Genomic DNA, 20,799 nt, shown 5'->3' with positions numbered 1-20,799 from the left:
ATTAGATAAATGTAGGAAATTAATTTATTTATCCCAAAAGAATCACTGCCATTTCTGCAGTGTTAAATGACTAACTAGTTTAGCCCTATCATATATTTAAGACTTCTTTTACTAGGTGATTGTAGTGTTTTGAAAAATGGACAGATTTTCAGGCACAAGCACCCTTGAGCTTCAGCATATTGTGTCGTACTGGGAGGATGAGAAGTGGGAGCTAATTTTTATGTTGGGATGTGTTGGTGATTTGCCAGGTTCTTCAACCAAACATGTGTAACATAAAACAAACTTTCCTTGTCCCTCCTTTAGTGGTTTTCTTGGTTGGTTGTTTGGTTTTTGTTGGTTTATAAGGTTCAATTTTTCCCAAGATCTGCTGGAAGTGCCCAGAATGCTTTTGCAAATTTTAGAATTGATCAGCTGTTGAACTGATTCCCAGGTCATCCAAATGTGGCCCTAAATCAGTCAGGAGTGTGGAATGCTGTGTAAAAAGGAAGTTATTAAATCTACATGGACACCTGAAGGAGTTTCTGCCAATAGAGAAAAATTTTGCGTGTCAGCATTTTACAACGTAGGCAATAGAATCCAAGGCTCCTTATGTAGTTTATTTTAGGCTACAGAATGTGTTGAGTAATATGTTAATGCTACCTGGAGATTGTGGAGCAGTTTCATTCAGCAGCAATAACTTTGTGGTTTGAGTGGCCCATTGAAACTTGTGTAGATTGGGTAAAATGGTCACTTGACATCTCTGCCTGAGGAGATAATTATGCTTTTGATTGATTATCCCAAATTGTGGCTCTAATGACTCATTTTCAAATAGAGCACTGAGAAATCAGCTTAGCCTCTGAAATGTAGTCATATTCCACCTAGCCATGTCTGAATGCAAATAGAAACATTCCCTAAGGATTACACTGAAGCTGCAGTAACTCTTCCAGTGTTTGCTTGCTGTAATAGCAGCCTTCTAATCAGTTCTTTAAATATTTCTGCTGCTGCTAATCTGAGAACAATAGCAGTATAAAACAAATCCTTTAAAATGTTTTAGTTTTCCTTTAACAAAATAAAATGTTGAAAATCCTTAAATACCAAAGTACTGAAGCAGCTGAACAAGCTGATTTATGCCATTCCTGCTCAGTGATTCATGGCTGGGCTTTTTATGGGGTTATAGATTTAAACATAATTGAAATTGCACAGTAAAGATCTGATTTGATTTGAATTGAAGTGAATCCTCTTTTATGAAAGAATTCTGGTGACTTAATAGACTTGTACTTACCAGTGTCAAGGTTGCATGGTGGATAAAATTTCTTACCTCCTTTCATATTTCTCTTTAGGAAAAAAAAATAAAATTAATGAATGTTACAGCTTCCTTGGATGAAAAACCAACAGAGTCTGTGCCAGTTTGACTGTGGCAGTAGCAGCCACAGGGGGAGGCCAGTGGGCTTTGCTCAGTTCTTGGCCTCTAATGTCAGAAGCAGGTGCTGGGGAAGGACAGAGAAACCAAGCCCTGCATCTGATGCTTCCTTCCAGACACAAAGTGCTGTCCCAGTCCTTGTGCCCAAGGCCATCCTGAGCCAGGTGTGGTTTCTGTGTTTGGTCACTGTCAGTGTTTATCTGGGATTCTGCATTCACTTCCTCCTGGGTCTTTGCAAAATTCTAGCCTGTGCAGTGTTTGTGGTGAGTAGATCTGCAGCACAGCTAAGTATTGTGTGAAAAGCTAAACACTATGGAACAGTATAATAATGCTGGTTGCTCTTATTAATGGAAGTTAAAATCCCTACAATGATTTCTAAGCAAATTATTTTGCAAATATTCATTCTTTTTACTTGCTATTGTAAAACAATTTGTGATAAAGGACAGAAAATATTCCTGGCTTGAATATTAGAAGATATTAGGGGATTATGCCTTGATCTACAGTTGTATGTATGTTTATCATCAGACTTTTATGCTTTGGTACTTGGATGAAAATACAGTTGGTCCTACATCAGTAGGAGCTATAGTTCATGAGCCACATCAAATTTAGCTGCAGTATTGGCTCTTTCTTCCCACTCTTCCCTGTGACTACTCCCTTAGAGCCAACTGCTCTGCTGCCGTGGCAGAAGCAATAAATCAGAGGTATTTCAGAATCTGATGGTTTTAGCTGCTCTATCAGCTATTTGAGTTTATATTGGTAAGTAGCAATCATCACTTGTAAACCTGACAGGATCTGAGGCAGCCATTGCAGCCTTAAAATGCTGAATGGTTTGCAGGAGAGCTGTTTGACTGTTCAGTTAAATCCCATGTACTCTAGAGAACTCAGGCAGGAGAAGTACTTCTGAATTGTCATATTTGACTGTCTTTAATGCTTCAGTTTTCACTTTTTCCACTCCTGTTTTCAGGACAACATTTCCAGTGCTCACCTGTTCAGAAATACAAGAGAAATAAAACTTTACATCACTCCAATCACTAGTCTGGAGCACCCCAGTTGTAAAGTCCAGAAGAAGAAGTTTTAAAATCAGTCTCTTTTTTACAGGAGCTCTTTGAAGATGGTTTTGTTGTGTTGAATTGACCTCTCAGGGTGTGCTGACTTGTAAAGAGGGGAGCAGTACAGAGCAGTATTTATTAAAAGGGAGATGTAGTAATCACAAGTGAGGAGGAATCAAAGCATAAAACACCAGAACTGTTCTCACGGCAATAAACAGCATCATTTCTTGATTTTATGTGTACATCTGTCAATCGGTGGTTTTGATTCCCTCATAGAAGGAATATTCTTGAAAATGTTCCTCTGAAATTTCCTTTGTGAGTAAGTCTGGCTTGAGGGAAAGAAAGCAGTGAAATGTTTGTTTCTTTAAAGGGAAAAATTGAAATCCCTCTTGGCACTCATGTACCATTGTTGGCTTCAAGGTGGTACTAAAAGTTCCCTTGGAGCAGATTCAAGAGCTGAAAAATATGCTGCCCAGGGTGGAGCTCAAAAATGCCACCTTTATGTACAAGCATTTGGGTTATAAACACAGACTTAGCAGGAAATATTGCAGAACATTCACTAGGGAAAGAAAATTGTGGGAGCTTTTTATTTCAGACTGGATGCCATTCTTTTAAAGCATTTGAGTGTTGATTTTTGGCATTCAGAAGGTGGCAGAATTAGAGAAGAAACACAAAGGTCAAACATGTTGAAAATAGGCCAGAAATCCCTAATTTCATGGTACCCAAGCTGATGCCATCCCTGGGTCTGACAGAGCTGAGAATGGGGGTTTCCCAATCACTGCTGCTGGGTGAGAGAATCATTTTGGCTTCCTCTGCCCCCTCAAGGCATTTGTGGCTGCTGGTTCTTATCCTGGCGTTTGTTACCTTGACATCCTGTCTGCTCCATGGTGTGCATGTGGGCAATGCACTAAAATCTCAATATCCAGAGATAAAGACTTGTCTGGTAATTTGATATCACAACAAGCACTCAGCAGAGTTGCTGATGCAGGATATTCTCAATGAGCTGAAGGCTCACAAGTCATTCTGAAATCAGAATTAAGACCAATCCTGTAGGAATTTATGGGCAAGCCTAATCATATGTTATGAACTAAACTAAGGTAAAATGTATACACAAGCTGTATCACAGCATAGTTCCTTCCAGTGCTCGATCTCAGGTTATTTTATTAAGAGAACAGGGGATTTTTTTAATCCTTGGTTCAACAGCATCCTTCTCTGAAGTCTTTGCCACTTGCTTAAGGACTGTAGATGACTTCTCTGGGTATTCCTTCATGTTAATGCCTGGGATGCCTGTGTTAGACAAGAACCATGACATTCTGGGTCCTTTGTTTTCTTCTCAAAACCAGTTTTAATTTAGATGATTCCTTTCTGATCCTTGCAAAAGAGATAATACTCCCTTACAACAAAAGTGTGCTGTCTTTTATAGCACTTAGAGTCACCTCTTATTGCTGCAGCTTGTCTGTTTGCAGCCCCTTTGGTGTTAGTGTCTCTTTCCACTGTTTGGCTCAGTGGAATTTACTTTCATTTAATCATTCATTTGCAGCATGTCAGTGGAAAATTGGAGGTACCTGCCATTGAATTGGAAACAATTCACAGGGACAGTCAGCTCTTAGTATGTTTTTATTTGCTGAAAGGAGTCACCAAAGGGCTCTCAAAATAAATATGCCATTAATAATGATCTACTGTCTGATCTGAAAGTCTGACTGGATCAGTAGCCTAGAAGGAAGGGGCACGTAAAATGGTGTTTTCTTTAAAAACTGCTGTGGTCAGTGAAGTAATTCAGGACTCAAATAGCAAGAATACAGCATGCCCTGGATCAAGCATGGTCTGAGCTCTGAGATTACCTTCTTGGGCCTTGGCTAAGTTCCTCATTTGAGACCATGCACTGACCAAAATGTCCCCATGCCTATGTACAGGATGACATTCATCTTTTAAGAAATTAGCATTATAAATTTTTTTCCTGAGGCTGCCGTGCTTCCTTCAGGGAAGTTTCTTTTAACTGGAAAGGGCTTTGCTACATTGTATGGAAGATGTTAAAATTAATAAATAAAATTTAAAAAAAAAGTTCTCTCCAAACGGTTCAGGGCTTTTCCAGTGGTAACTGTTAAGTTCAGGGAAGCTCAAAAGAATCTTTGGCTATATCACTTGTGAGGGGGCAGACTGTCTTGGGAGATTTTTTTTCACAGGATCTCAAATTTGAAAAGCTGTTGCCCTACCAATGGAAATAATATCTCAACAGCTGCAGAACTAGTGCTGTAATATAATTCTGCAACCTGATCCTTTAGCTGAGAACTATGGTGTTTCATGGTACCATTTGGTTTGTGTCACACTGCTCAAATAATTGCCTTCCAAACAGAGCCAGGGCTTGTTGAGTGTTTCATTTTCACTGTCCATGTTTGCCTCAATTACACAGTCATTGCTTACTAGGTTAAATCAATATCCAGTTTTCAGATACATCCAGATTTCTAGCAATCCTATTTTGTCTATAATTGAGAGTTCGGGTCTATCTAGTACCAGACCATTACCACCCAACACTGTTTGTGGGATTTTCCTTGGGAAATTTAAGATGTTGTCTGTCATGTCAAGCTTTACTTTCTCATTTGCCAAAATCTTCATGGCTGAAACCATTTTCTGCTTTAAAAATATAAAACCTGGTATGCTCTTCATTATTTATAGCTCTTGTCAGTAACATACATTACCCTCCAGGGTTAATGGCTCTGCAAGTGTGTGCTATCAGAGCAGCACCATTTCTGCACTGTGTAAAAGTTACATTTTGAAAAATCGAGCACAATCCTTTAAAGACCTGTATGCACATATTGTAAAGCATTCATGGAATTCCCCAGACATGTCTGTTCTAGGGGGGAAATACTGTTCCCCTAAAACATTCTAAGGAAAAACCAAACCACCCTGCAGTTTTTCCTCTCTGTCTGCCTGTTTTCTCCCCTTGTGAGATTTTTCTGCCTCTGTGTAATCTGCCTCTAACATTAGGCAAAACCCATTCTTCCTACCAAAGGACTGAATCTCCCTGCAGTGTTTAGGTTTCTTTATCCTGTTGTTGGGCTGCAGTTTGTTCACACCCACAAAAACAGCATACATGGGTGCTGGATTTGGTTACCTGCTTTGCAAATCCAGTGTGTGCTGTTTCATGAACATGAAGAAGGGGAAGAGTATTGTTGTTTCAGCTGGTTCCACTTGCTGTGTAGCCATGTAAGTAGATTAGCTGATATCAGTGTTAAGGACAGAGTAGTTAAAACAATAACTTAATGAACATATCCTTTTTATGACACTTTTTCCTTGTAAAAGCTACTGAATTCTGACTCATTTATCTGACTCATACTGAATTGCTGGCTCCTGTTGTAGAATATCCTCTTAGAAACTTCCCTGAGCATAGCATGCTGTGTCAAAGGAACAGAGCTTTCCAACTGCTGCATACAAAACTGAGAAGGGGACCTGAAAAGGACTGAAAATGACCGGGTGAAGTACAAAAATAGAAAATAAAGAACTGAGAGGAAAAGAGAGACTGAGAAACAATAGAGGGTCAGCAGTAAATCCGGTTTGCCTTTCTAGCTCAGGAAGGTGTCCTGGAATCTGTGTTTCAGGGCACCCACTGGGTGGTCACCAGAGCTCTTTGAGTGTGTGAAATGAAATGGAAAACAATAGCTCAGCAGCAATTGCTTTTTTCCCTCTGATGAGGTGTTCCTTGAATTGCCAGCACGACTCCTGCTTGATTTAGCAGTGAATGCAGGCAGGCATTTCCTGAAGCGACAGCACTGTTAGAAATGCAAAGGAAGAGGGAATAGGATACAGGAGAGTGTCCCACTAAACTGTCTGAGCAACAAAAGGGAGGATGAAATGTAGCACAGCTGCACAGGGGTCATCTACCCAGCCTGAAAACCCTCATCTCATTCTACAAATAGGTGATAGGAGCCAACAAGATCTGTTTGAAAGAGATAGACCTTTTTGGAATGGGTAGTAGTTAAAGCCAGCTTTGTTGTCCTCCTAACTTCTCTTCTTTTTATTTAAACTCATATTATCTATTAAACTCTCAACTATGTCAATTCTCATGGGGAATTTTTGCCAGTAAATGTAGATGTTGTTTGTGTTCTGGGCCAATATCCCATTCTGACAGTCTCTGTGTATGTATATATCTGCTTACTCATCTGTTCCATTATCTCCAAATAACATATAAATTATTCCTTTCAGAAAGGCTCATCTTCTCTGAGCCTTTCAAAGATACAAATACAGTGTATGGCTCCGAGATTACTGCACTGACTTGGCAGAAACTGTTCAAGAATCACAGCTGCCCCTCCTCCTCCCTGATTGCAGCCCTTAGGAAAGAAATGTGATGACTCCTCATTTTTTTGTTATTCAGCACATATTTGTGACCTTTTCTTTCATTAAACTTTGTATTTCCTCTTTGCCTCACCTTCTTCCTTCATCAGGATGGATGTTAGAGAGCACCTCATGCAAATGGACAGGGAGACCCAAAAGGAGACATTACTGTGACAAATTAATTAGTTATTAGCTAAGCAGTATTTAGTCTCATCTTATGCCTTTATATTTTGTCACTTGTGCTGGTTTTTATCCAGTGTTCAGTCACTCCTTTTAGTTCTCTCATTTGTTTTTAGAACAAAAAAAATCTTGTACATTGCTGAGATCAGTTTTAAACCCTCCCACTGTCCAGGGCATTCACCACCTCACCTACACACATGTTATGTGCACTATTTTCTAGTCTGTTAAGAAAATCCTTTCCTATTGTACTTTCAGCTTGGGTACAGTATGAAACAAAGTTAATTATTGTTCTACGTTCACGTTTTAAGTTAACTGAGCTCTTTCGTTTTTACTTCTGTCTAGATATGTTCATTTCCATTTCCAGGCTCTCATTCCTGTTAGCTGTTTATCTGTGTGGTGTCTGTGCTTTTACTGTCACCTCAGAATCTCAGTTTGGTGCCTACAGCAGACTGAGGTCTTACGCCACTTTGCTCATTATAAAGCACTAACATCATGTCTTTCCTTTTTCTTCTTCTGAGTTAGACCCTTCTGTTTGACTCAAACTCCCTTGCAAGGTCACAAAGTGAGGTTTCACAGCAGTTTAAGAGCTCCTGCATCCTGCCTGCCCATGTTGTGAGGCCAGGCCAGACTTAAGACCTTTTGGTTCAGGAGAAGGATGCCAGTTTGCCCTTCCTTCACAATCTGAATTCCTGTGTAGCAGCAGGTGTTAAAACTGAAATTCTCAATTTCTTATAGTGACATGAGTCAGATTTCAGTAACTCTGTTAAGGGGAAAAACCTTGGTCTTAAAATTTAGCTCCCCCTCCCAGCCTGTCTTTGAAGTGGGCTTGTTTTCAACAAGCCAGTGTTGAGTGGAGCTTTTACCAGTGGAGTTCATTGCAATCTGCCAGAGGCCATTTCTGCAAGGCTGTGAATACATTTTGCAGAGAGAAAGAAGTAAAAAAATCTCCAACCTTGTGAGAGAGACAGGAGAAAAGGGGATTGCTCTTCCCACCACCAATGCTCAGGCTTTAGGACAGATGTCAGTAGTGGCTTCAGAGTGTGAAGAGAGCCCACGCAGCATCCAGGTATGAAGTCAGGACTGCTGTAATCAACTAAAAGTGCAGGTTCTAAAGAATGTAATCAGCTCTTCAGGAATCTGGGCAGGATGCCATGGATAATAGCTTTTCTTTTAGGAGGGACACTGTAATGATGATATGGATGTCTTAAATAGTTGTGGTCATTAATAACCCCAGGTAGACAAGAAGTCTCTTTTAATACTATCTAAACAACATTTTACCCCTAGAGTCTCAGTATGATATTGGCTTCTGGGAATATCCACTATCTATAGCTGCAGAATAACTGCTTTAATGATGTCTTTGTTTAATTTCTTCCTAATGGAATTCCCACCCAATGGAACTCTCTCCAAACTGCTGCCCAATCCACATTGTTACCGTAGACAAATATTATCTTTATGGGGAAACTAATTCCATATGTCTGAAAAGGGACATTACCATGTCACTTTCTGAAAATCTGAAACTCCTCTTCCATGGTACAAGCTGTGGAAGTTAAGATTTTATAAAATTGACAAGTATTTAGGTGCATGGATATTATCAGCTGGTCAGACAAGAAAATCAGGAGAAAACAGGACAGCCTAAAAATAATTTAGGGGTTCAAGAACATAATGGAATTCAAGTAGATGTTAAATTTTTAAAACTTGCCTTGCATGTCAACATTTTGAAATGTCAACAGTATAACAAAAATAAAATAGATGTAAACAGTGAAATGTATTATGTTGCTTGGATCTTGGCAGTCACTTCCAATGAAATAATAGCAGGAAATTATAGAGGAAAAAAATGGTGAAATCATTCTGTAGTCATTGGGTATTCATGTGAGTCTTCTGTGTCGAGATAACACTTGGGTTTATTTGTATTATAGAATGAAAGATTGCTGTTATAATTGGAAACTGTTAAAGGTTTTGTAGCTCAGGCTAAAGGTTATCCAGGCTGCTGCAGCAGATATCCTAATTCTGACAAAAGATATACAGTAAGGACAGAACATTATAACTGAAAGAGTAATCTAAAAATATACATAGTGCAAGAATTCTGCCGTGCTAGGCACTTGTTAGAGCTGATAAGAATTGGTGATTGTTGGGTTTTGTCCCAATTTTTCAAATATGTGAAGGTATATTGAAACTGAATCCTACCATTTTGAGATTTCACATATGTTCTTGTCAAGCAGTGCCTATTTTTCTTGCCTGAGTGATCATTTATGCCCAAGCCTAAATTCTCTTAAGGTTTAACCTTCTGTGGAAGTGTTCTGATAACAACAAACACAGTTGATGCTAATGAGTTACGTATGAGTGTAATAGAGGGGAATCAGTTCAGAATGTGTTTGAGAGTGGGAACAGAGGCCAGAGGTACCCACATATGGTTAAATTAATGGTCAGAGTACCTGGCATGGGATCAGGAGGAATGTCACTCTGAGCTCTGTCAGCTAACCTGCTTTGTTGAAACTTTAGAAATATACACAGCTGAAACACAATGCATTTAACATTGCAAACTATTTTAGCTACCAGATTACAATTGTTGTTGTGGGATCTGGTTTTGTGCATCTCCTAGCTTTTAGTGCATTTGTTCAACTCATAAAAATCTTCTGCTTATCTTAAAAAAGCCCCAAATGTTCTACAGCTGGCACAGCTGGTGCTGAAGACCTAAAATGTGCACATGTGTAGCTTACCTGCTTGCAGGACATAGCCAGCAATGAGAGATGCACGGGATGCTGGCACAGAGTTCACAGCTTGCTCACTGTATCAGAGTCATTTTGAGAGTGTTATCTGTTGTTTGCCTGGAAAAAATCAGCTATTTTAAACATTTACTTTTGTTCTCCACTGTAAATAAACATGAGCAGGCTTAATCTCATCTGTTTTGTTTGTGTACACCAGAGCACCTCCCTGGGCCATGCAAACTCTGCCTGGCTGGTGCAGCCTGGAGGATCCACTTGAAGGGAACATCCCTGGGTTTGAAGCTGAGGTGTAATAAGGAATGGATCCACTGCTATTGCTGTATACAAGAGCACTGAGGTACTTCATCATGCCTGAAGTAAGGCTATTTTTTCCCAAAAGAAGGAGAAACTTGTGTGGATGTCATATCAACTGGGCCTCAGGAACACCTTGTACCTGCTCTGAATACCCTGCCAGTGCTTTAGTCAATGTGAGTAGCTTTTGACATTCAAGATGCTTTAATGAGGATCTTTAATCAGTGCTGTATGTATAGTACCCCATGCTGGATGATTCTATTGTTCTCAAATCAAATAGCTAAGGCCAGTAGTTCAGTTAATGCACCAGTTAATTCTTGTCAGGATGGCTGACATCCAGATCATTCATATATTCATTTTCCTCTACCACTTTTAAAACAGCCACTGATGCTGATGAGTATTTTCACATTTTAAGTGGTAAAGTTTGTGTGATTTGATCCCCCCTGGTTCTGAGCTTATTTGGCTACAGCAACCAGCAACCCAAACCACAGGTGGAGTTTCAGAGAGGCAAAGCTCTCCCTCAGGGCAGTAGATGAGTGGCCAGGGAGCAGCATGAGGAGAGGACTGGCAGGAGCCCTGGGAGATGCCTTCAGCACAACACTTGTGTTTCCATGCTGAGTCCCACTGCTCCTTACTTTTCTCTGTCTGATTTTGGGTTGAATCCACACAGTGAGCTTTGGAAGGAGGGGGAAGCTCAGTGTTGTAACAAAATCCCAAAATGGCACAGACAAAGGACACTGATGAATTGATTCATGATGTCTCAATCTGTGCTTAAGAAAAAGGTGAAGCAAGTCTGTGTATCCAGGCAACTGTAAAGCCTTCACTGTTGCCATGGGAGGTTTTATCAGTGGTTGAAGTTCTCCTTTTCTTCTAATTGAGGGTAGTAGTAGGTAGAAGAAGGAGGTTTCTAGACAGACCCTATTGCTGCAGAGACAGCAAGGAACAGCCTGGAGCAGTGACACACACAGACACAAACTAAGGTCTGATCAAAATAAAAATGGTAGAAGTCAGTCATGTCCAAAATATAAATACAACAAACTCCTGAGGCTTTGTCAGGATGATTTGTCTTTTCACAATCAGGCTCCAAGTAAAACAAATGCAGTATTTGACCTGAAAAGAGAATTCACCTTCTCTCACCCAATTAATCTAATACAGCAGGAATATTTGTTATGTCTTACCAAGCAGCCTTACAAAAGAAAATCCTCAAACATGTGTGCTTAATTAATGATTTTCTTCTTCGGTGCACACACAAAAGGGATGCATTGTGGGTACCATCTGATGCTGAATGCTGCCTTAATATATTGTTCAATAAATGAATGAATATGGCACTTACATGTGGCATATGGCTCCTGACAGGCAGGACTGTCTTTTAGCATTACAGATATATGGATGATTTGGAGGAGACCTGCTTTTGGGGTTTGAAAGATGGCCAAGGAAAAAGAACAAATTCCTTGCATAATATTTGATCAAAGAATAGATTTTAAATAAAAATCTGAACTCTCTCACTCACAAAGAGTAAAATGTTTTGTATGTTTCAAAGAGCAGATACCCAACTAACATCTTTGTACAGGAAAAGGAAATATTTCCTTAAACATCCTGCAGCAAACATGACTGATTGAGCTTCCTTTTCCCCCTGCCTGGTGCATTTCCCTTCTTTGCACAGACAGGATCTAACCAGATTTGCAGGGTATGAACTGCAGGTTACTTTCAAATTCATAACTATGAAATGGTTCGTTTAGCAGGACAAAGGCCAAGCTGACAGACACCCTCTTTCCAGCTCAGCATGTGCATAGCAATGGGAGGGTGGCAAGGAGCTTTTGTTAATCTCAACCGAGCTGGCAAGTATGCTGCAAAATGAAGGCTTTGAAGATGTTTTTTCTTCATTTTTAAAGCAATAGTTTGTTAGAACAAAGCTTGAAAATCTTGAAAGAAAAAAAAAATCTACAAAATATTGAATGTCCTCCCTGGCAGTCAAATAACTTAGGTAAATTTCTCCACTAGCAATTAGTCTATATAGTTTACTTTACCAGTCTTTATTAGTTTTGGGTCTTTTTTTTTTAGGTTCTGTTCTGCTGCATCTGTGAAAATGTTTTTCCCCAGCTTGAATGCACTTTTGAAAAAAAAAAAAGAAATGCTTGGCAGAAACAATTAGGGTATCAGGTCAGGTTGGGGCTGATCCAAGCAGCAGGATTTTTTCCTTTTAGTTTAAATGTGTAAAAATTGAAAGCTTTAAAAGCTTCATGCTTAGAGCTGTTCCCAAAATAGCTGGGACTCACACTCCACTTCCTAATGTGCTCACATCACAAGAGCAGCTGCTGCTCCTTGCTCTCTTTTGTCTGAGGCTTCAGTGGAGAGCTGAGGTGCTGCTCTGCAAGGGAGCAGCCCTTCCTTCTTCCTCAGAGGTGACCCAGCTCTCCTCCCCAAAGCCAGCCCAGGTAAATTCCCTCTGGGCACCAATATCACACCCCACCTTCCTGAGCCAAACAACCCAGTGGCTTTCACAAAACACAGTGACTCTGTTCAGGGATTGGTTTACATGTTTTTATTTTTATGTGAAATCATAAATACAAAATAAAAATAGTAAACAAGTGCTATAGATTTATCTTTTCATTGGGATGAGGTTCAGGCCTGATCCTGAGCACTTCCAAGGTTTTAAATTCAGGACTAGATCTTTGTTCTTAGAAAACAAAATAGCAGAAACTGACTTAGACTTTTACCCTGAAGCCAGGGACATCAGTAACAGCATTCTCTCAGGTTATCTTTTAAAGCACAGCAACAACTAACGATACTGAAGGATGAGATTAAATATAAAAATATTTTTTTAAATGGGCTCCACTTCCTGCAAGTATTGTTGGGTGCTGCCCCTCTGATCTCAGGCACAAGTTACAGTTTTGGTAGGATGATGCTGTGTTTAGTAGCACATGCACAGTTAGCACCGGCTTCTTCCAAGAGATCTTTCTGTGTAAGTTTTTCAGATTTTGGTTATAAGAGGATCCAGCCCTGCCTCAATACAAGAAATTTGGCTTGTTAAAATTCCCTTCTAAGGCATTGGTTTCTCCTCCCTCTCCCAAAGACACCAGTTTTGATTTGAAATGCTAGTGATGGATTCTCCAGGAACATTTCATCTGTTGGTCAGACCCCAAATTCTGCAGCACTTGTGAAGGCTCTGCTGTTCAGAGACATGCAGACATTTTTGTCAGTGGGGTTTAGTTCTTTAACTTGAGACAAAAGAGGGCAAGGTCCAGGATTTGGGCTAATATCTGTGGGCTCATTTGCTAGACACCAGAGAGCTGAGTGACAAATACAGTTGGATGTTACAATTTGAAACAAAGTAGTCATGAAATAAAGGCACCAAACCATATAACAAGCCAACTTTGGTAGATTTCTTGCAAAATATATGCCTTTAAATACATTTACAGTTTACAAGGTTACACTGTTTTCAAAAAGTTGCAATGATGAAATATAGAATGTTTCACTCTTGTACCAAAACTACATATCATATAATAAAAACAAAATTACATATTTTATTAAAATGGAGGCAGTATTAGAGCTGCACCTCTATAGAGCAGAAGTACTTGTAGACATATTGCTCTGCTTTTGTATTCTCTGATGAGCTCAGACCCTGCTATTTATGTGTTTAAAAAACAAAAGGACTTATCTTCAAAAAGGTGCTCAATATTCAACATCAAAAATTGCAGGGGCAAGACTTTAGTCTCTCATTCCAGTCTATGAATTGCTGATACCTCAAGAATTTTAAGTTTGCTAAGCAAGGCAAGAATAGGGTCAATGTGAATCTGTCAGACCCACAGTTATGGTTTGTCAATGAGTTTGGTGTTACCAGAAAGCTGTAAGAGTTAATGCTCAGGTCAGCTATGCACTGTATTGCTACATGATTGTGAGGACCTATGAGGTTGTAGGGTTGATCTCTGAGGAGTATAAACAGCACATTTCCTCCCTAACTCTTGGCAGAAATCTCCTTATGGCAATGTAGATGCTGCCACAGTCAGTAGCATCATCCTGTGTGGATTTACAAATAATTAGATTGGAGGAGTATCAAACCATCCCCTTAAGCTCCTCCCTTAACAAAGTTTGTCTCTGCAGTGTAAAATGAAAAAGTGTAAACTAATATTTCAGACTGTGATGAAGTTCAGGAGGTGTTGACCTGAAGAAAATTAGAGTTATGTTGTCCAAACCATCTTCCTTCCAGTCTGCAGAGTGTTACTAGGGCAATGCAGAGGAGCTGAGAGCTGTGAGAGTCATGACTTCACAACTGATCACCTGGTGTAAAGTCTCACTCGAGATATTTTTGGTAAAATTCTTCCAGCAATTTTTTGCTTGATTTGGTAAATGAAGGAAAGCACGTGTTAACAAAACCATGGTGGGGAGCCAACCAAGCTCACGTCCAACTGAACACACATTTCAAAACTGGCAGCAAGCAGAGCTTGGCAGGAAGGCCACAAAGACATCATTCCCCCCAACCATCAGTATCTGGGGTGATTTTTATGTTTCCAATCTCCTGTAGTGCAGATGAGAGGAGCAGAGGCCCTGCTGGAGCCAGGACATACAGTGATCTCCTAGATTTCTTAGTCTAGTCCTTGAATAATTCTGGCAATGAGTTCATTTTCAAGTAAAAACAGAGCATAAGCTGAAGAAGAGATGAAGAACCTCAAGAGACAACCTACAATCTGATTTGTACTCCACTAAAGGACAGCAACTACCTGAAATCTCTTTCGAGGTTTCAAATACACACAGACCAATACGCTTCACTGAAGGACTGAAACAACTGAAGAAAGTTAAATAACTTTCTCCAAAGAGTTACTGCCTGTGGGATTAAGGACCGAGGTTAGTGTCAGGCTTTGGACAGGATCCCTATTTTAATTGCCCGAATAGATCAAACCCCCCGTTATCAGTCCGAGCGGGACCTGCCGGATGCAGCCTTTGGGGAGAGATGACGGAGATGCGAAGCTGCTCCTCGGCTCTGGCGCGCACCCGACGCCCGGTCCCGGCAGCAGGCGGTGCCCCGAGGCACCGGCAGCCACAACGGGGGCAGAGTACTCACAAGTGTCCCGGTAACACCGGGGAACGGCCGGGGCCGGCGGCGGGAGCCGGCGGGCAGGCGGCGGCGGCGAAGCCCGGACGGGGCGTCCCGGCAAACGCCGCCGTGACTCGCCGGGGCTCCTCGGTTCCCGACGCTGGTTCGCGGAGGGCTTTGCTCGGCCGGCAGCGCGGTCGGTCAGTACCGGGAGCCGGCGGCGCCGAGCGCGGCGCTGCCCGCAGCGGAGCGGCCGGACCCGCCGGGGAGCCGGGCTGGAGGGCAGCGGGGCGCTGCCCTGCCTAGGGCCGCCGCTTCACGGGGGTCCCCGCTAAGAAAAGCCTCCAGGCAGGGGAGCGCTGGAGCTCCCCGCAGACGCTCCCGGGCCGCAGCCGTCTGTCCGTGCCCCGCGGGGCCGCGGAGCGGGCCAGCCCCGCTCAGACGTAATTCTTCTTGTCGTACTCGCCGTTGGACGTGGGCCGCCGCGGCGCCGAGTACTTGACGGGGAAGGAGGTCTCGTCGCGCTGGGAGCAGGAGCAGCAGCAGATGAGGCAGCCCCCGAAGAGCAGCAGGGCCGTGGCCGCCCAGCCGATGTAGAGCGCGGCCCCCATCTCCCGCTTCTTGGACGACGGCACGCTGGGGTCGTAGAAGTCGCTGATGACGATGTTGGCGAACCAGCAGAGCGGGATGAGGACCAGGACCCCGCAGAGGATGTAGACGGCCCCGCCGGCGATCACGATGCGGGACTTCATCTTGCCGGGTCGGATGCAGTTGGTGCACTGCGCGCCCACCACGGTCACCAGCAGCGCCACCAGCCCCAGCAGCGCCACGATGACGGTGAGCGCCCGGCCCGCCTGCACCTCGGGCGGCAGCGCCAGGATGGAATCGTACACCTTGCACTGCATCTGCCCCGTGCTCTGCACCGCGCAGCTCATCCACAGCCCTTCCCAGATGGTCTGCGCCACCACGATGTTCCCGCCGATGAAGGCCGACACCTGCCACATGGGCAACCCGCAGGCCACGATCACCCCCACCCAGCCCAGGATGCCCAGTCCCAGCCCCAAAATTTCCACCGCCGCCGAAGTCATGGTGCTGCCAGCGCTGTCCCACGGGCTCCGCAGGAAGGAAGGCGCGGCGGGTCTGCTCCGCTGCCCCGGGCGGCTCCGAGCCGGCTCTGAGCGCCGCGGCCGCGGGCAGGGCTATTTGAGGTGACGCGGGGCGCCCGCCCTCCGCCCCCGGCCCGCCCGGCCCGGCCCTGCCCGGCAGCAGCGCCGCCCGCCGCGGGCCGGGGCCGGGGGCGGGTGTCCGGCCCTCCCTCCCGCTCGGGGGTCCCCACCGGAGCCGGGAAACTTGGCTCTGCTCTCCCCGGCTCCCTGCTCCGGGAGGAGCTCGCAGGGACGCTGCCCGGTCCCAGTTAGGCGTGGGGCGGGAGGCATCTCGTCTCGGATTTCGGCTGCTCAAATTCCTTTTAGTGCCGTTATCTGTGAATTTCCTATTTACTGATAAAGTCCGCAGCCAGACCTTCAGAGAGGTCTTGCCAATACAGGCACCCAGCAGTGTGAAAGTCCTGGTTATCGGAGTCTAATTGATCGTTTTTCGGAAGACTAAGCACTGATGGACAGGCACAGCTCTCTCCTGCACAGTGGGTCAGGAAAATGTTAAAAAATACCAGCGTCAATCGCTTAGAAACCACCCAGAAAATAAAAGAGCCTTGGATATGGGATCTGCATGTCACCTGTCAGTACCAGTAGACAGATTTTTAGATAGGTCCAGGAAAAATGACTGCTCTTAGCTCACACCAGGCATGAAACTGTTTGCTCTGATTCTGGAGCCAAGAGTAAGGTATACAATTTAAACATGCTTTCACAAAGATTTCAAACTTTACTTTATTGTTTTAATTGTTCCAGAACATTTTAATCTTTATGGTAGGTTAGGGAGTTAAATGCCCATGTCTAAACCACTGTATTTGCAAGAGGTTTTATCATCAGGCTGGGCAAATGTAATTGCTACAGTCTCTTCATGGACCACTGGTGTCCTGGATTGTTCTTGCCAAGTAGCCTTGTTTCAGCCCCTGCAGGTCTCAGTAGCAGCAGGTCTCAGCCCCCCAAGGCTGGCAGATGCAGGGAGTGTTTGTGGTGTGAATGCTGCAGTTACAGCAGCTGGAGAAGGAGAACAGAACTCATCAGCTGCCTCACAGAACTCACAAGGAGCTGTGCCTCAGTGGCTTTGCACTGGGTGTCTTGAGAAAGGCTTTTTGATTGCAATAGGTTTAAATGTTTTAGACAAAATTGAAAGTTATATTCACAGTGATTTTTGAATTGGTCTGACTAGATTTACTCTCAGTTAGCCCAAAGTGTCCTTCCAGTGCAGAGGAGACCACAGAGTTGAAAAGAACACATTTCCTGCCCCTGGATAAGCGGTTTTCTCTGTTGTACAAAAATGCACAGCACGTCTTGTGGCATGCAGATATTTGTGATCCAAATCTCAAGACTGATGTGAATGCAGCATGAATGGAAAAGTGCACATGTGAGGAAGCAGCAGAAGAAGAAAGATTAAGCAAAGGTTAAAGGAATCACATGGATTGACAGCTGAGGATGTGACTGCTGAAGTAAGAAGCAGCAATGTCCTGCACACATCCTGACAGGTGACTTCAGCAGAGGACCCCAGTGCAGTAGCAGGAGGATGACAACAAGGTCACAGCACACTGAATAAGGCCTTTCACTTCCTTTTTTTAATAACCAGAAGATGAAGTTTAGCCGCAAAATACGCAAATAGCCACAAGATACAAAAATATCAGGATCTTGTGGACCATCATGGAGTTGGACATGCTGACACATGATGGCTGCAGCCTTTTGATTATCTCTGCCTGAGGAGCTGTAAACAATTCTAGCATGGAAAATGTCTTCCTAACAAAGACTGCCTGGTAAACAGAGCTCAGAGGATTTATCTCCTCTTTCAGTTGTATATAAAATACATACAGTTTACTTCAATTATTCAAAACTGCAAATTCCAGTGTGCAAGTTCAGGAGGAATGTGTGACTGGGGCTGTGCAGTTTGTCAAACTGGGGCTGCTTACAATCACTCAGAAGAGTCCCTGGTGTCAGGAGGAGGAGAATGCGCAAAAAACCCGTCCACAGAAACAGAGATGTCTCAGAGGTGAACAGGAAGAAATCCAGATCACAGGCTGAAACTGAATAATATCTGTATTTATGATGATAATAATGATTATATAGAAAACAGCAGAGAAGAACAATTAAGCAAGGGGGGAGAAATGCCAGTTATCTTAGCCCATAAGCACAGGAAAGCCCCACCCTTGCCACTTGCCCGGGAGCACGGAACTCTGAGTTTCCTTCGATACATGGGCTGTGTGTGCTCTCCTGTGCTGGCTGGGAGGCACTCATGGGGCCAGTGCAGCTGCCTGGGTCTTTGGGCTGAGAAGGGAAACCAGCCCATGGCTTGTTTTACCTCTGCAAGCCTCACCCACCTTCTTTTGCTACCTGTAACCCAGCAACAGATTCCTTCAAATCACTTAATCCAAGGCAATTATTTCTCTGGGGAAATACATGCTTCATAATCACAGGGCAACAGAACCTTTCTGCTTAGAGGCATTTCCATTCCTGGTATTTCACTTTTCTCTGTTTCTTTTCATTACCCCAGATATTAACTTTTATCCTGGTTACTGGCAACAACCTCCATTTTTAATTACTTTATTCCTTGATCCTAAAAGTTTGTTGCACACACTACCTCTAATGAGATCACTGGTGCAAGGTGCTCTCAGGTTTGCTTACTTGAACTTACTGCTACCCTGACTGACACAGCTGCTGGGGGCCCTGAGGACACCATCAATTCAGCATATTGTGGTTTCTGATGGTGGTAATGTCAAAACACTGGAAATTAAACTCCCAGAAACAAAAAGGTTCTACTTGCTTAAAAGGAAATACAAATCAGCATAATGTTTTATTTGGGGTGTTAAGTAAAGAAAATCCCTCTTTGTAAGTTAAACCCTTGCTGGAAAAGTCTGGATTCCTTTAAACTCCAAGGCATGATGCTCTCACAGCAAAGCATCTCTTTAACAAATTATCATTCTTGTCATTACATCTATTTCTGCTTCAGCTCTGTATGAATGAAATGATTCTAAGGGGATACATAGGGGGGCTTTACAGCCTGTGAAAATGGGAGGAAGTGGTATTCAAGCTGAGAACAATTGCACAGGAGCCATACTATAGCAAGAGGGGCTCTGGGATTAGAGGTGATTGTGTTTTTGCTCCTTTCCTTACAATCAGGACAAACACCAGGCACAGAGTTATGGGAGGGCTGTTAATGGGGGTCCAGGCTCTCACCAGCACTGCTTGTCCTGGTGCATGAGCCCTGCCCATGGCACAGACATGCTGTGCCCAGCCCTCCAGCCTTGCCAGGGCTCTGCTCAGCCCCAAGGCCTCCCACCAGCAATGTTTGGATAGATTTGCCTTGGGGGACCTGAAATGTAGCGTGCAGAGCACACTCGGTTTATAATTTGTGGAGTGTCCCTTACCTAAGTGCTCTTTCTAATCCCTAAAATATTAAGGATCTGGAAGACAGGGGGAAATGACATTTGGGATCAATCTTATGCACAAACCTTGTATGAGTATGAGTCAAAAGATTAATTAAAAGCTCAATGATCTTGAGACAGCTTACCATAACTTTTGGATCAGACATAAGCAAAGGTGAAGAATTAGGAATCCTATTAGAGATAGATTTTGTGCCATATTTTGTATTCTAATTAGTGCTGAAATAAAGGCAGGGAGATTTACAAACACAGAGGGGTTAGGCTGTTGCCTTCTATATCAAGGCAGGCGACCTGGTTCTGAGGTACAGCTCGACAGCCCACTCTCCAGGGCCGTTCGGGCCAATGACGTACGCAGACACCAATGTGGTGGACGGTCAAAAGGTGTTTATTACTTCTTCTCATGGGGTCTTATAGTCTTGGGGGTCTCTACGTCAAAAAGGGGTTTGTCCTTCTTACCTATGGTTAGTAGGGAATGGAAAAGTACTGGGTAAGGAGTGGAAAGTTACTGGCTTCAGTGGGGCAACATTCCTACTGTTAGTGGGGCCACATTCCTATGTTAATTTCTTATCTATGAGTAACAGAGGGTCTTATCTACGGGGAACAGAGGGTCCTGGCTTTCCGTGACATCGCGACATCTTCCGCAGCGCCTCTTCCCTAGCTACCACAGTTAGGCAAAGGTTGTTCTTTATCTAGAAAGCCTGAGGTTTCTCAGAGAAGATTATTTCTTTCTGAATTTTCCTTTAAAATGCAATTCTTTTCCCAATAGAAGAGATTCCATACTAGGATAGGGTTCCAGGAAGTTCTTGTGTGTCAGCAGTGCCAATGTGTCTTCAGTGTGACACATGAGAAGACTGGCACATAGGAAATGAGTTCTTGTCAAATGAGCAAGTTATTACAAAATGAAGGTGCTCAATTTCACCACTGGATTTGTTTAATTTCTTTTGGAAACAAGCTGAAGTGGTTAACACAAAATTCTCACTTCTTCTCTTAGATCCTCTTTTGAGCAAAAAGAGAACCAAACCAGAATTTTGCAAGAACAGGTAGTGTTCTCAGTAACTGCTGCTAATGATGTAGAATCCAACACTTTTTTTTGTTCAAGTGTTGCTGCTGCCCCTCAGGATTGAGAAATGGATGGTTCCCTCTCAGTGGTGATGTGACTAGAGTCATGTAAAAGAAAGGAAGGAAATTGATATATGTAGCTGGAAAAACACTGAAAGAAGTTATAAATATGCTTCCAGCCTTCATATATT

At 43.1% G+C, this 20,799-nt stretch overlaps 1 protein-coding gene across 1 annotated transcript; it reads right to left on the bottom strand.

Annotated features, from left to right (window-relative positions):
• Positions 1 to 12,498: 12,498 nt before the first annotated feature.
• On the bottom strand, positions 12,499 to 16,371 carry CLDN5 (claudin 5). Its single transcript, XM_059484896.1, has one exon. The coding sequence runs from the start codon at positions 16,089 to 16,091 to the stop codon at positions 15,441 to 15,443; it is 651 nt and encodes a 216-aa protein (XP_059340879.1). The 5' UTR covers positions 16,092 to 16,371; the 3' UTR covers positions 12,499 to 15,440.
• Between the last annotated feature and the right edge of the window lie 4,428 nt (positions 16,372 to 20,799).

The sequence above is a fragment of the Ammospiza nelsoni genome, chromosome 18, assembly GCF_027579445.1.
Source record: "Ammospiza nelsoni isolate bAmmNel1 chromosome 18, bAmmNel1.pri, whole genome shotgun sequence".
Lineage (NCBI taxonomy): Eukaryota > Metazoa > Chordata > Aves > Passeriformes > Passerellidae > Ammospiza > Ammospiza nelsoni.
This window is presented reverse-complemented; position numbering and strand designations above follow the sequence as displayed.

What these genes read in the sequence shown, in the direction of transcription:
- CLDN5 (XM_059484896.1), bottom strand. Translation starts at nt 16,091, where the DNA reads ATGACTTCGGCGGCGGTGGAAATTTTGGGGCTGGGACTGGGCATCCTG.